At 42.2% G+C, this 15920-nt stretch overlaps 1 protein-coding gene across 3 annotated transcripts in view; it reads right to left on the bottom strand.

Moving 5' to 3' along the window:
- Positions 1 to 3624: 3624 nt before the first annotated feature.
- The window catches only part of NSUN6 (NOP2/Sun RNA methyltransferase 6), an 85137-nt gene continuing 72841 nt past the window's right edge, over positions 3625 to 15920 (bottom strand). For all 3 annotated transcript variants that reach the window (XM_007196404.2, XM_057542162.1, XM_028162424.2), the window contains 2 exons: positions 5910 to 6035; positions 3625 to 4234 (listed from right to left, as the gene is read on the bottom strand). In XM_007196404.2, coding sequence (XP_007196466.2) covers positions 4022 to 4234; positions 5910 to 6035 — 339 coding nt within the window. In that variant the 3' untranslated portion in view covers positions 3625 to 4021. The remainder of the gene's footprint in view (positions 4235 to 5909; positions 6036 to 15920) is intronic.

Genomic DNA, 15920 nt, shown 5'->3' with positions numbered 1-15920 from the left:
CTCCAAGTGCTTCTTATAACCAAAGCTTCTGCTCTTCAGAAGAAATCAGGGCAAAATGAGGTGACTTGAAGTGAACAAGACGTCGAGGAGGTTTTCCTGCATCAGACACCTGCTCTGAGGGGACGCCAGAAGATACTGTGGCCCTGCGTCAGGGACACCACCGAACGTGGCCCACGAGGTGGTGGTCACGCTGAGCCTGAAACCTCCTCTGTCTCTCCTAAGTGTCCGTCTGTCCAGCTATGACTGGACAGGTAAGACAGACAGTATTAGGCGTGCAAGTACCTGGCACTTGAAGTCTGTCCCTGGAAAACGCCTGTCTTGATTGCCTACCTTCAGACCTGGACATTAAAAATTACTATTTTGTTAAATAAGTTAAGCTATTTTTTGTTTCGCTTCTTTGATTATTCCAGGTTCTTGCCAAATATTCTTGGACCTTTATAAGTACAACTGTTTCACATCTAACTCCTTATTCCTCTCCCCCAAAGAAAACTCAGAGTTGTAAAAATGAGTTAACATATATAGTGTTTTATCAGCTAATATAGGAACCATTTCCCTCAATCTCTTTGTTAATTAGCTCTGTACTGTTGACATACCTTTATTTATTGAATATAAAAACAGTAGTCATAATATATAAATTTTTGATGTAAAATATTCACATCATTGGGAAACCGTATTCCAATTAAAGTTACTTTTATAAAATACTTCCCATCAACTGTCCATCATGGTACCATATCGATGATCACCAGCCCCGACCTTTCCTATACAAAGTTTCATCCCAGTTCATGACTTTGGAATATGTAAATTCTTGAAGTACAACTGGTATGTATCTTTTTTGCTGCTACCATTAATCCCTTTCAAAGAATCATGCTAACGGATTCCATTTTTTAAATTTTGACTTGGACTCTTCGTTTCTCACTTTACTGTGAAACACGTTAGTCCAAATCAGAGTATTCCGCAAAATCTCTACTGCAGTACTTAGAGCACCCATAAGTGAAAACTGTAGAGTGGGCAGATGTGTAAACGGTGTGTACTAAATATGTAATTGAAGAAATAATCCCAAGGACAATGGGATATTCACTGACTTGTGGAATGTAAAATTCTAGTCTTTTCACACAGCAAAGGTTTAATCTTAACCGACTCAGTTGTAGAATGATTGTTGTAGTTAACCTAGAAAATGCTGGAAATGTTTCGAATAGTTCTCTGTCTTTTTTGTCACACCCATTTCAGCCTTTCCTCTGCTCTTTCTCTACTGCTCATTTAAGTTACTGTTACAAAAAGGTGCTGCTAAATGTAGGATGTCTTAGTTATTCTGTACTTTGGGACAATGCCACATTTTAACATGGTCTGCTCTGCATTCATGTTAAACCTTCACTGTCAGCTACACTGAACTGTTCAACAAGCCTGGTTTAAAGTCATTCATTCATATCGAACAAACAAAGCTGGCTTCTGCACTGTCTACTGTTAGTCGTATTAAGTGCCATCTTAGGAATGATTCTTACAGCTGAAAGGATGTGAAACACTCACCTGCACTTCCCGTGTGTGGCGCGCATCATCCTGGGGGGCGCTGCCCGTCACTGATGGGTTGAGGTCATCTCCCCACGACATCTGAGAAGTGACAGCTTCCGGCAGGTCAAAGGCCTCTGAAGGCCTGAGCACGGCAAAGCCAACTTTCTCCCACCTTCATCCTATATGTTCTGTAATTCTTGCCTCCGATGCTGAACTGTACTTTTCCTTTCTAAAATGAAGATCCCTTCTGATGACAAATGTAATTCCTCGCCCTTTGCTCGGTGACACGATGCTGCTAGCCCTGGATAATCTCACTAACACGTCAAGAGTCATGCTGTTGGAGAAAACAGGCAATCAGAGGGCTCTGGGTCAGTTGTTGAATCGTGTTATATTTTTAACTATTTGTACTTTACTGTTTAAAATGTGATACACGGTTTTGAAGTAAAACGTACTCACTGTTGAATTAAAATGCTTCTGTTTCACAGATATAACTATGGTAACATTAAATATGTTAAAAGAGAATATATTCATTCTCTTCCACATTTCCCTGATTTTTGTCCTTTTATCATATTTTTTCTTAAATGTCTGTGTTCCTTAAGATTGAATGTGTTTTATTTTCCAATTTGTTTTATTTTTTTGAAAGAAAGAAACCCACTGAAAAATGTCTACGTTAAAGAAACGAATTTTAGCAATATTTTTTATTTGTCCTGTTTTCAATATGCAAATTATTTTTCTTCTGTTTTGCCTGTATTGCTTGTATTTTGATATTTGTTGGTACTAATCAAAACTTCACACATTTGCTACTAGGCTCCTTCCCTACCATTTCCATCCCAGCCTAGCACCTAAGGCTCTGCAGAGAGCATAAGAAGGGATGGATATTTTGTATTTTTCAAAAACGTATTGAAAGTTCACGGAAGTATGCTGAGCCCTAGAAGCAGAAGTACCACAGGTGAACAGTGTTTCTCTTTAGGCAGATGACATCTACTGGATATCAGGCAGAATGAGGGATGGAAAGCAGTCAGTCACGTGTTTGAATCTTAGGGAGCTTGACGGGGTTTTTCCCTCGTTCAATAAGCGTGTAACAATGATCTGCTCTGAAGCTGTACAGAAAGCACAGTCCTGCCTCTGGAATGTTCCCAAGCCTGGGGGCAGCGGTCCAGGGCATGCCTCGTACACTACAGTGATGTGTCAAGTGCCGTGACAGGAGGAGACAGAGGTACGAGGGGTGTAGAGAGAGACATGCCCGACCAGCCCCAGAGAAGGGTGTGCAAGAGAGGCTTCCTCAGAGGAGAGGCCTCTGAAGATCTCACCTGATCCGAGGTGAGATGAGCATTCTTCACGGATCCAAGGAAGTTGCAAGAAATTCCTAACGGAGACCGAGACCTATGAAGGAAAAAAAAACCGTTAGGCAACTGCCCGAGGCTCAGGAACGTTGAGGTGATTTGAATTAACAAAAGAGATGTATTTAACACGACATGAGATAGCTTTTAAACTATGGCTGGGTATTTTAATATATCTTATCTAAAAAGCAGGTAGGATGAAAAGCAAGCCGACAGTTACAATTCATTTTAAAAAGGCCATCCACTTATACTGGCCACCATGGGTGATGTTTGGTCACTTGTGCAGTCTGGGCGATTTCAGGTTTGATGGTGACGTGGTCTTGTTTCGTTGTGATGTAGTCACAGCTGCTTGGCCTGGGGAAGGTGTTGCGGAGCCGCTTCTGTTCAGAGGGAGGGCACCAAGGCTTGGCTGAGAGCGGCCACTTCCCAGCTCTCACAAGGTGGCTTTCTCACCAATCACATCTCGAAGAACTTGCATGTATTCCGTTAGATGATAAAAGGTACCCGAACTGTGCGACAGTCTCATTTTTAATCTACAGAATTCTAAAAAAAATCATTTTAGTTTTTAGTTTAAAATATGACAGAAGAAAAAAAAGTCAACATAGTGAAGGGAGACTGTCATTGGGAGTAGTCCAGAATTCATCTGAAAGAGGGTTGATTTACCAAATGGTAAACAGAAAAAGTCACGTAAAATCCCCAGCTCTGTTCCTGGCACTTGATAAATAAGTTACAGTTCCCACACCCTGAATTCTGAAGGAACTCAATAACGGAAAACGTGTTTTATAACCAAATTAAATACTGCTAATTTTATTCCTTTTGTTAAATCCACTGATTTTAACATTAAAAATGACTTGCATTCTTTACGAATTAAAACAAAGACCCCAAATGAAAATATGTTCCAGACATCTTCAGGCATCTCCTTTTCTTTATACTCTGCTAAATCCATAAAGGAAAAGTATTTTAAACACACAAGATACAGTCTCAAAGTGCCCCCTCTCCACCCCCCGGCTACCTCCTCTGTGAAGTACAGTCTCTTGATTCCTGGTGGGACAGCCGGCAGCCTTTTCTGTTTCCTCAGCAACCACGGCATCAATCATGTGGCCTGACAACAGTTTTTGGTTTAAAAAAAAAAACATGTAAAACGTTTGGAACTTTCATCTCTAAGGATCCTTCTCCTAGGTGCTTTTGCATTTTACAAATTTTGCAATGAAAAAGCCTATACAATCCTTATTCGCGAGCCAAATTGTGTCTTCTATCCCAGCGTCTCTGAGAGAACCAGTGTCGCTGTCCTGTGACAGCACCACGCAGGGATCGAATCGCTGCAGCCGTTTCAGTTGTTCAGATGACAGGCCGGCTCCCAGCATCCCTTCTCCTCCAACCTGAGGGTCCTGCTCGGAGAGACAAATAAACACAGACAAACATCCTCACGTCGGGAAGCGTGCCTGTGTACCATTTACGTAAAAGGACAAACTGAGCTGTACCTACCACCAATTCCAGAAACAGAAAAATGAGTAAATACCTTTTATTTTTGTGAAATGGACACGCTGCTTTTCCAGGTAGTAGAGTGGGAGGGTGGTAACATGCAGCCACTTGATGACTGAGTCCCTAGGGTGGCCCTTACGCTTATCAAGGCCCACGACATGCAGAAGAGACCTGGGCTCCACACTTCGAAGCACGTGGATTCACAGCACAGCTCTGCCACAGCTTAGCGGTGTGGCTTTAGGAAAGTAACTTACCTTACCTGCTTCCTCATCTACGAAACAGGTGAAATACTCTGATCTGAGGCTTAAGTAAGTAAGGTGGTATCGGGCCTGGCACGGAGTGGGCACTTAGCAAGTGGAACATTATTATCAGTTACAGCAGGAGGTGAAAACCCAGCTTTCTTTGTCAGACTCCCCAAAACTGACAGAAGCTTCTTGGGCATCTGAAGATGCCTCTCTCTGGCCCATACCTATTGGATGATAAAAGTCCTCCTTTTTTTTTGTTGTTTTTAAATGTACTAGGATATTAAAGGAGATGAGAAAACTAAAGCTGCCTCGATTAGTTTAGAGGAATACAGAATCATAAGGAACTGAGTGATCCGTGCAAACCACTACTACAAAAGATGCATAAGCCTAACTTAAGTCACCATTTCACAAATGTTTGTGTTACTGAAGATATATTTTCTTAGGTTTATATCTGAAAACCTATTGTTTATTAACCCATGTGTGTGTGAGGGGAGTTCCATCTCTTTTAGGTACATACTGAGTGTATATGTATATACACACACATCAAATTCAAGTGAATTCTCAAGTCTTCTTTTCGTCTAAATGCACTTATCTTAATTTCTGAGTCTAGAAACCATCTCTGGATTGCCTTCTGTTTATATATTCCAATTACTTACTAGAATTCTGTACTGGAAAAACTGACATTAGATGTTCAGTTTATCTGAATGAATGTGAGCATTACCACAGATTTAAACCTAATCTCAAACATCACGGGCTAAAAAATCTAGTCATAAATATAGTTTTAATAAAAACCAGAACAGAAAGACAGTGCTAGGTAAAATAAAGTACAAGAAACCTTTTTAAATGGTCCCTATCTTATATAAGAATCCAGAAGGAAGCAATAATCCTGAACCATTTTCCCCCCTTGGCTAGTCTTTTGATATCCCAGTTATTAAAGCCTCTTTGGGCTGTGGTGTGATATGAGAAAACTGCTCAACATTTGCCCTATCAGAAAAATGATAGGACTGAGGGGTGGAGGAAGGGTTTTAGAAACAAAATTCTGAGTAACATGAACAAGAGCCACAAATCAAATAAACATGTAACAAAAATCCCCCTGAGCTCTGTGGCATTTTAACACAACTGTAGAGAGTGAAGGCCTGGAAAAACTGGGTCAGGATGTGAAAATCCTCTAGGGGCCTGTCTGGAACAGCTCTCATTAGAGAAACCCTGTGTACCACAAGATTTGTTTCAGAAGTTTTACTTGACACGTCTGTTCGTATCACTCTCTGTGTTTATCAACATGCTTAAGTTCCCACGACTTACCGGATCACCCAGAGACAATGGCAATGGCCCTCACCTGGTGCTGAAGCTGAAGGTGAGGAAACGTCTCGAGGGCCCAGGCGACCTGTTCTTCATTTTCTGCTAGGGTGACAGTGCACGTGCTATACACCAGCACACCCCCCGGCTTCAGCAGCTCAGCTGCCTAAAGACAGGTGTGATCGAATGATGAGTATCACAAGAGCAAGTGAACATTTTAAATATAATGTATGTAAACAAATATATACACGAAATACATCTATAAGTGAAACGATTCTCACAGAACATCTACTGCATGCTCGCAGAAGACCTCAGACTTCTGGAAGGGCCAGAAAACCTCCACATAACCAGGCAGGACAAAAGAAAAAAGAAAAAAAAAGAGAGACAGAAAGGAATCAGGACTGGACCTGCGCCCCTGGGAGGGAGCTGTGCAGAAGGAAAGTTTCCTGCACCCTGGGAAGTCCCCTTATCGGCGGGAGGACCAGCCTGGATGGAAGCAGAGCTTTGGAGCCCCGGAGAAGAACGCAGCAACCAGCCTGCGGAAGGCAAAATGGACAGTGACCGGCACAGGCGGTCTGTCCCGCTGCCCTGTGCTCCCCAGCCTGAGACACTCAGCTGCCGGTTTGGGGAGGCGGGGCGCTGGGTGCTGAAACTTCGGCTTCAGAGACAGTCCCAGGGAGAGGACCGGGGTTGGCTGTGTGAAGACACCTTGAAGAGGCTGCAGAATGGCAACTGAGGCTGCACTCAGAAGAAGCCTGGGCCCATGAGAGACAGCAAGGCACCACTGTTGGGTGGGGCACGCGAGGAGAGGGGTGGGAAAACCGCAGGAGCGTCTTTCCCTACACGCGCTCCGAGGCAACAGGACACGGCCTACACAAGCTCCGGGGGCGGGCACGAGCCGCCACTGCCATCATGGGCTCCAGAGGCAGGCACAGGCCACTACCACCACTAAGAGACCCGCGAGTGGGCTCCCGTCGCCGCCCCCGCTATCCCCGGGAGCATGCGGGCCGCTGCTACCACTGGGAGACATGGGAGAGGGTGCCAACGGCTGCCCCAGCCGTACCGGGAGCGTGCACAGGCCACCGCACCTGCACACCCCGTATCAAGTGGGTAACGGCCAGCGCACACTGAGGAAAGAGGCAGCAAGCATCCAGACCAAAAGCAGCCCTCGATTCCAGACAAGATGGCGGAGTAGAAGGACCTGACCTCACCTTCTCTCACGAAAACACCAAAATCACACCTAAATGCTGAACAACCATCAACAAAAACAGGTCGGAACCTACCTAAAAAGACAGTTTGTTACACTATATCCACAGACAAAGAAAAAGCCACAATGAGATAGTAGGAGGGATGCTTTCACGATAAAAGCAAATCCTATACCCGCCGGGTGGGCAACCCACAAAGTGGAAAATAATTACAGCGCAAGGTTCTCCCACAAGAGTTAAAGTTCTGGGCCCCATGTCAGGCTCCCCAGCCTGAGGGTCTGGCATCAAGAGGAGGAACCTCCAGAGCATTTGGCTTTGAAGACCAGCAGGGCTTAAGTGCAGGACCTCCAGAGGATGAGGGGAAACAAAGACTCCAGTCTTGGAGGGCGCACACAAGATTTCACATGCACTGGGACCCAGCGCAAAGCAGTGACTCCGTAGAAACCTGGGCTAGACCTACCTGTGGGTTTCGGAGGGTCTCCTGGGGAGGCAGGGGTTGACTGCGGCTCACTAATGGGAGCAAGGTCACTGGTGGCAGAGGTCCCAGGGAATACTGATTGGCCTCAGTTCTCCAGGAGGCTGCCATGTTGGCACCAACACCAAGCCCTACCCAACAGCCTACAGGCTCCAGTGCTAGAACACCTCAGACCATACAACCAGTGGGATAGGAACACAGCCCCAACCATCAGCAGACAGGCTGCCTAAAGCCACACTGAGTTCACAGCCACATCTAAACACACCACTTGACTTGAACCTGCCCACCAGAGGGATGAGACCCAGCTCCATCCACCAGTGGGCAGGCACCTCCCACCAGGAAGCCTGCACAAGCCCCAGGACCAACCTCACCCACCAGGGGGCAGAAACCAGGAGCAAGAGGAGCTACAGTCCTGCAGCCTGAGAAACGGAGACCACAAACACATACAGTTAGACAAAATGAGATGGCAGAGAAATATGTTCCAGAAGAAGGAACAAGATAAAAACCAAAAAGAAAAACTAAGTGAAGTGGAGACAGGCAATCTACCTGAGAAAGAATTTACAGTAACAGTAGTAGAGATGACCCGAGATATCGGAAAAAGAATGGAGATACAGACCAAGAAGACAGAAGAAATGTTTAACAAAGAGCTAGAAGATTTAAAGAACAAACAGAGATGAACAATACAATAACTGCAATGAAAAATACACTAGAAGGAATCAATAACAGAATAAATGAGGCAGAAGAACAAATAAGTGAGCTGGAAGACAGTGGTAGAAATCACTGCCACAGAACAGAATAAAGAAAAAAGAAAGAAAGGAAATTAGGACAATTTCAGAGACCTCTGGGACAACATTAAATCAACCAACATTCACATTATAGGGGTCCTAGAAGGAGAAGAGAGAGGGAAAGGGTCTGAGAAAATATTTGAAGAGATTATAGCAAAAACTTCCCTAACATGAGAAAGGAAACACTCACTCAAGTCCAGGAAGCGCTGAGAGTCCCATACAAGATTAACCCAAGGAGGAACATGCCAAGACACACATTAATCAAACTGACAAAAATTAAAGACAAAGAAAAAATATTAAAAGGAACAAATAACATAAAAAGGAATCCCCATAAGGTTATCAGCAGATTTTTCAGCAGAAACTCTGCAAGTCAGAAGGGAGAGGCACAATATATTTAAAGTGATGAAAGGGAAAAACCTACTACAAGAATACTTTGCTCAGCAATACCCTCATTCAGATACGACATTCAGATTTGATGGAAAACTCAAAAGCTTCAGAGACAAGCAAAAGCTTAAAGAATTCAGCACCACCAGACCAGCTTTACAACAAATGCTAAAGGAAATTCTCTAGACAGAAAAGAAAAGGCCACAAGTAGAAATAAGAAAACTACAAATGGAAAAGCTCACTGGTAAAGGCAAACATAAAGCAATGGTAGGAAATCATCCACACACAAATATGATATCCAAACCAGCAATCATGAGGAGAGTAGAAATGCAGGATACTGGAAATGTACTGGAAATTAAGAGACCAGAAACTTAAAACAAGCTTGTATATATATAAACTGCTGTATCAGAACCTCACAGGAACCACAAACCAAAAATCTACAATAGACACACACAAAAAAGAAAAAGCAATCCAAACACAACACTAAAGATAGCCATCATATCACAAGAGAACAAAAGAGGAAGGGAAGAAAAAAGACCTACAAAAACAAATCCAAAACAATTTACAAAAATGGCAATAAGAACACATTATTGATAATTACCTTAAATGTAAATGGATTAAATACTCCAACCAAAAGACACAGACTGGCTGACTGGATACAAAAACAAGACCGATATATATGCTGTCTACAAGACAACCACCTCAGATCTAAGGACATATACAGACTGAAAGTGAGAGGATGGAAAAAGGTATTCCATGTAAATGGAAATCAAAAGAAAGCTGGAGTAGCAATACTCGTAACAGACAAAATAGACTTTAAAATAAAGACTGTTACAAGAGTCAAAGAAGGACACTACATAATGATCAAGGGATCAATCCAAGAAGAAGATATAACAACTGTAAATATATATGCATCCAACATAGGAGCACCTCAATATATAAGGCAAATGCTAACAGCCATAAAAGGACAAATCGACAATAATACAATAATAGTGGGGGACTTTAACACCCCACATTCATCAACAGACAGATCATCCAGAAAGAAAATCAATAAAGAAACACAGGCCTTAAATGACACACTAGACAAGATGAACTTAATTCACATATGTGTAGAACATTCTATCCGAAAGCAGCAGAATACACATTCTTCTCAAGTGCACATGGAACATTCTCCAGGACAGATCATATCTTGGGCCACAAATCAAGCCTCGGTAAATTTAAGAAAGTTGAAATCATATCATGTTTTCCGACCACAATGCTATGAGATTAGAAATCAATTACAGGGAAAAAACTGTAAGAAACATGAACACATGGAAGCTAAACAGCATGTTACTAAAAAATCAATGGGTCACAGAAGAAATCAAAGAGGAAATCAAAAGCTATCTGGAGACAAATGACAATGAAAACATGACGATCCATAACCTATGGGATGCAGCAAAAGCAGTTTTAAGAGGGAAGTTTACAGCAATACAGTCTTAGCTCAGGAAACAAGAAAATCTCAAATAAACAACCTAACTTTACACCAGCAACCAGAAAAAGAAAAAACAAAACCCAAAATTAGCAGAAGGAAAGAAAACATAAAGATCAGAGCAGAAATAAATGAAATAGAGATGAAGAAAACAATAGAAAAGATCAATGAAACTAAAAGCTGGTCCTTTTTGAAAAGATAAAATTGATAACCCTTTAGCCAGACTCATCAAGAAAAAGAGGGAGAGGGCTCAAGTTAATAAAAGGAAAAATGAAAAAGCAGAAGTTACAATGGACACCACAGAAATACAAAGAGTCATAAGAGACTACTATGAACACATATATGCCAATAAAATGGACAACCTAGAAGAAATGGACAAATTCTTAGAAAGGTACAATTTCCCAAGACTGAACCAGGAAGAAATAGAAAATATGAACAGACCAATCACAAGTACTGAAATTAAAACTGTGATTAAAAATCTTCCGACTTGGGGCTTCCCTGGTGGCGCAGTGGTTGAGAGTCTGCCTGCCAGTGCAGGGGACACGGGTTCGAGCCCTGGTCTGGGAGGATCCCACATGCCGTGGAGCGGCTGGGCCCGTGAGCCACAGTTGCTGAGCCTGCGCGTCTGGAGCCTGTGCTCCGCAACGAGAGGCCACGACAGTGAGAGGGCCACACACCGCGATGAAGAGTGGCCCCCACTTGCCGCAACTAGAGGAAGCCCTCGCACAGAAACGAAGACCCAACACAGCCAAAAAATAAATTAAAAAAATAAAAAAATAAAAAAATCTTCCGACAAACAAAAGTCCAGGATCAGATGGCTTCACTGGTGAACCTGATCAAAAGTTTACAGGAGAGCTAACACCTATCCTTCTGAAACTCTTCCAAAAAACTGCAGAGGAAGAAACACTCCCAAACTCATTCTATGAGGCCACCATCACCCTGACACCAAAATTTGTATGGAGACACAAATGACTCCGAATAGCAGAAGCAATCTTGAGAAAGAAAAATGGAGCTGGAGAAATCAATCAGACACCCAGACTTCAGAATACAATACAAAGCTACAGTCATCAAAACAGTATGGTACTGGCACAAAACCAGACTCATAGATCAATGGAAGAGGATAGAAAGCCCAGAAATAAACCCCACACCTATGGAAAATTAATCTATGACAAAGGAGGCAAGAATATACTGTGGAGAAAAGACAGTCTCTTCAATAGTGGTACTGGGAAAACTGGACAGCTACATGCAAAAGAACGAGATTAGAACATTCTCTAACACCATACACAAAAATAAACTCAAAATGGATCAAAGACCTAAATGTAAGGCCAGACACTATAAAACTCTTAGAGGAAAACATAGGCAGAACACTGTTTGATATAAATCACTGCAATATCTTTGTGGACCCACCTCCTACAGTAGTGAAAATAAAAACAAAAATTAAAAAATGGGACCTAATTAAACTTAAAAGCTTTTGCACAGCAAAGGAAACCATCAACAAATCGAAAAGACGACCCACAAAATGGGAGAAAACATTTGCAAACAAAGTGACCGACAGGGGATTAATCTCCAAAATATACAAACAGCTCATGCAGCTCTATGTCAAAAAAACAAACAACCCAATCAAAAAATGGGCAGAAGATCTAAATAGACACTTCTCCAAAGAAGACATACAGATGGCCAAAAAGCACATGAAAAGATGCTCAACTTCACTAATTATCAGAGAAATGTAAATCAAAACTACAATGAGTTACCACCTCACACCAGGCAGAATGGCCATCATCAAAAAGCCTACAAACAATAAATTCTGGAGAGGGTGTGGAGAAAAGGGAACCCTCTTGCACTGTTGGTGGGAATGTAAATTGATACAGCCACTATGGAGAACAGTATGGAGGTTCCTTAAAAAACTAAAAATAGAGTTGCCATATGATCCAGCAATCCAATTCCTGGGCATATATCTGGACAAAACCATAATTAGAAAAGATAGACACACCCCAATGTTCACTGCAGCACTATTTACAATAGCCAGGACATGAAAAAAACCTAAATGTCTATCAACAGATGAATGAATAAAGAAGATGTGGTGCATATATACAATGGAATATTACTCAGCCATAAAAAAAGAATGAAATAATGCCATTTGCAGCAACATGGATGGACCTAGAGATTATCATACTAAGTGAAATAAGCCAAAGACAAAAATCATATGATACCACTTATATGTGGAATCTAAAAAAATGATACAAATGAACTTATTTACAAAACAGAAACAGACTCACAGACATAGAAAACAAACTTATGGTTACCAAAGGGGAAAGGTGGCAGGGAGGGATAAACTAGGAGTTTGGAATTAACATATACACACTACCATATATATAAATAGATAATCAACAAGGACCTACTGTATAGCACAGGGAACTCTACTCAATATTCTGTAATAACCTATATATGGGAAAAGAATCTGAAGAAGAATGGATATATGTATATGTATAAATGAATCACTTTGCTGCACACTTGAAACTAACACAACATTGTAAATCAACTATACTTCAATATAAAATAAAAATTAAAAAAAAAAAGATACACGCACCCCAGTGTTCATAGCAGCTCTATTTACAATAGCCAAGACATGGAAGCAGCCTAAATGCCCATCAACAGATGAATGGATAAAGAAGATGTGGTATATATGTACAATGGAATATTACTCGGCCATAAAAAAAGAATAAAATAGGGCTTCCCTGGTGGTGCAGTGGTTGAGAGTCTGCCTGCCGGTGCAGGGGACACGGGTTCGAGATCTGGTCTGGGAGGATCCCACATGCCGTGGAGCAACTAGGCCCGTGAGCCACAGCTGCTGAGCCTGCGCATCTGGAGCCTGTGCTCCGCAACAAGAGAGGCCGCGACAGTGAGAGACCCGCACACCGCGATGAAGAGTGGCCCCACTTGCCGCAATTAGAGAAAGCCCTCGCACAGAAACGAAGACCCAACACAGCTAAAAATAAATAAATAAAAATTAAAAAAAAAAAAAGTTTAAAAAAAAAAAAGAATGAAATAATGCCATTTGCAGCAACATGGATGGACCTAGAGACTATCATACTAGGTGAACTCAAGTCAGACAGAGAAAGACAAATATCACATATCACTTATATGTGGAAGCTAAAAAAAATGATACAAATGAACTTATTTACAAAACGGAAATAGACTCACAGACATAGAAAACAAAGTTATGGTTATCAAAGGGGTAACAGTATGGGGGAGAGATAAACTAGGAGTTTGGGATTAACACATATACACTACTATGCATAAAATAGATAACCAACAAGGACCTACTGTATAGCACAGGGAACTCTATTCAGTATTCTGTTATAACCTATATAGGAAAAGAATCTGAAAAAGAATGGATATATGTATAACTGAATCACTTTGCTGTATACCTGAAACTAACACAACACTGTAAATCAACTATACTCCAAAATAATTTATTTAAAAAAAAAGACTCATGGGTAGGATTTATAAAAGGAGACAAGGACCATGATTCCTTTATATTATTTATGGTTTATTTTTTAAATGGGAAGAGTAAGTCAGGCTTGTTGTAACACAACATTTATAAATGTGTACAAAATAAAGATGTATAAAGAAAAAATATAAACATATATGATACCTTTTTCAAGTGTCTGGGATAAATAAGTGATGGTCTGTATGACCAGGACTCCCTCTTTAATTAGAGTGTTCCAGGCCAGATGCACTTCATTATCTTGGAGCTGTTTTAGTCCATCTGGACCAAGACTTTCCCAAATATGACCATTCAGTTTCACAGCTTTAGATACCATTTTTATGCTGAAAACTCACCAATTTACATTTTTAGGTGAGACTCCTTTTTGAATTCTGTACCCATATGTTCAACTGCATTCTCAATATTTTTACCCTCAGATGTGACACATCCCAAACTAAACTCCTACCTTCTTCCTCTGAAACCTCCTGGAGCCGGATTCCTGTCCTCCCCGGGGGCGCAAGCCCCAACCTCAGATTATCCTTTATGCCTCCTGCTCTCACGTTCTCGTCATCAAGCAAATGCCATTGGCTCTACCTTCAAAATATATCCAGAAGTTGGCTACTTCTCACCAACTTCCACTGCTATCATTCTGCTCCAAGCTTCATGATTTTTCGCCTGGATTATTCAGTCTCCTACCTGCTTCATTCCCTGCCCTCCTACCATCTATTCTCAACACAGCAGCCAGATCGGTGGCTTCTCAGCTCAAAACCCTTCCATGCTGAGTTCCCTGGTGGCCTAGTGGTTAGGATCCCAGGCTTTCACTGCCACGGCCCAGGTTCAATCCCTGGCCAGGGAACTGAGATCCCACAACCCACACGGCACAGCCAAAAAACAAAACAAAACTAAACAACCCTTCCAATGTGCCCGTCATCCCTTGGAGTCAAAGCCCACGTCCTCAGAGTGGCCTTCGAGGCCCTGTGTACAGCAGGCCCCTCGCGGCCTTCCCTTCTCGTGCGCCTGGCTTGCCCTGCTTGAGCACCACCTGCCTCTGCTGTTCTGGAACGTGCGTGGCACACACCGACCTCAGGACCTCTGCACCAGCCCGAAAGCTCCGCTCCGTCCCTGCAGTGCTCGCTCCCTCCTCAACATCCTCTTGTTTCTACTTCGGCGTCTCAGCAGCGCCCTCCCTGCCCAGCCACGTACAATTTTCAACTGTTCCGATCAGGCGCTCCCATCCCCCTTCCTCTCTAAAGTTTGCTTCATTGGGTCACTGCCTTGGAATACAAGAAATCTCTAACTCAACTAGCTGTTTATTTTCCTCCCCAGTTAGAACAGAAACCCCATGTAAAAGGTCAGGGGTTGACTAGCATGTCATCGGCACCTAGAGTTGTGTATTGCATATAGGAGGTGCCCAATGAGTATCTGTCCAGGAAATAAGGTGTAATATGAAAATGAACTTGTCCCAAATAACTAAAGTTTCTCTTTTCAAATCCCCAGATTTTTTTTAAATGTTAATGAAAATCTTTAAAAAAAAAAAAAAAGCATATACTATGCTTTTTTAACCATAGTACACTGATCAAAATTTAAACTTTGTACTGGGTGTCAGCTGCTGCTCTAAGCACATTACACGGCTCTTCTCAACAAATCTTATAACCGCCATGAGAACGGTGGCCCCACCAGGGGGAGTTACCCTACCCACTTCTCCCATATGGGGACCCAGGTACCTAGAGTAACTTATGTGGGGGCACCGTGTCCACGGTCTCAACTCCTACCCTCCCCCAACGGCACACCCACTAGATTCTACACTCTCTCTTGCACACGGTCAGCTGCTCCTTGTCACTGAGACCAACACATCTCCTCCCAAGTAGCCTCTTAAAATGTCTTTTTGCTATGAGCTAAAAAGAACAAAGAGCCAGGTCTCTTAAAACAGGGTCCTAATTTTACCCTCACATCAAACTGGGTTGCAGCTATAAGCAAAGCTTCTTTTTTTTTGCTGCTTGCTGTTTTAACTTCCAGGATGTGTTCTCTGAAGACCATATACAATAAAAGTTTAAACAATCCACTCTTAGTGCCACTTTTGTGTAGGAAAGGAGACACCAGGAGTGCTGAAAAGAAATGTACTTAAAGACAGCTTCAGAGACGGAATCATCAGAGCATATCCACTGTTGCTGCAGCTTGTGTATTTATAATTAGAGAACTCAGAGGAAATGGTGGGATCATCTCTGATCAAATGCTGTCTACATCCTA

This window comes from Balaenoptera acutorostrata, chromosome 3, assembly GCF_949987535.1.
Source record: "Balaenoptera acutorostrata chromosome 3, mBalAcu1.1, whole genome shotgun sequence".
In the NCBI taxonomy this organism is placed as follows: domain Eukaryota; kingdom Metazoa; phylum Chordata; class Mammalia; order Artiodactyla; family Balaenopteridae; genus Balaenoptera; species Balaenoptera acutorostrata.
The sequence above is the reverse complement of the archived record's forward strand: the minus strand, read 5'-3'. Positions and strand labels throughout refer to the sequence as shown.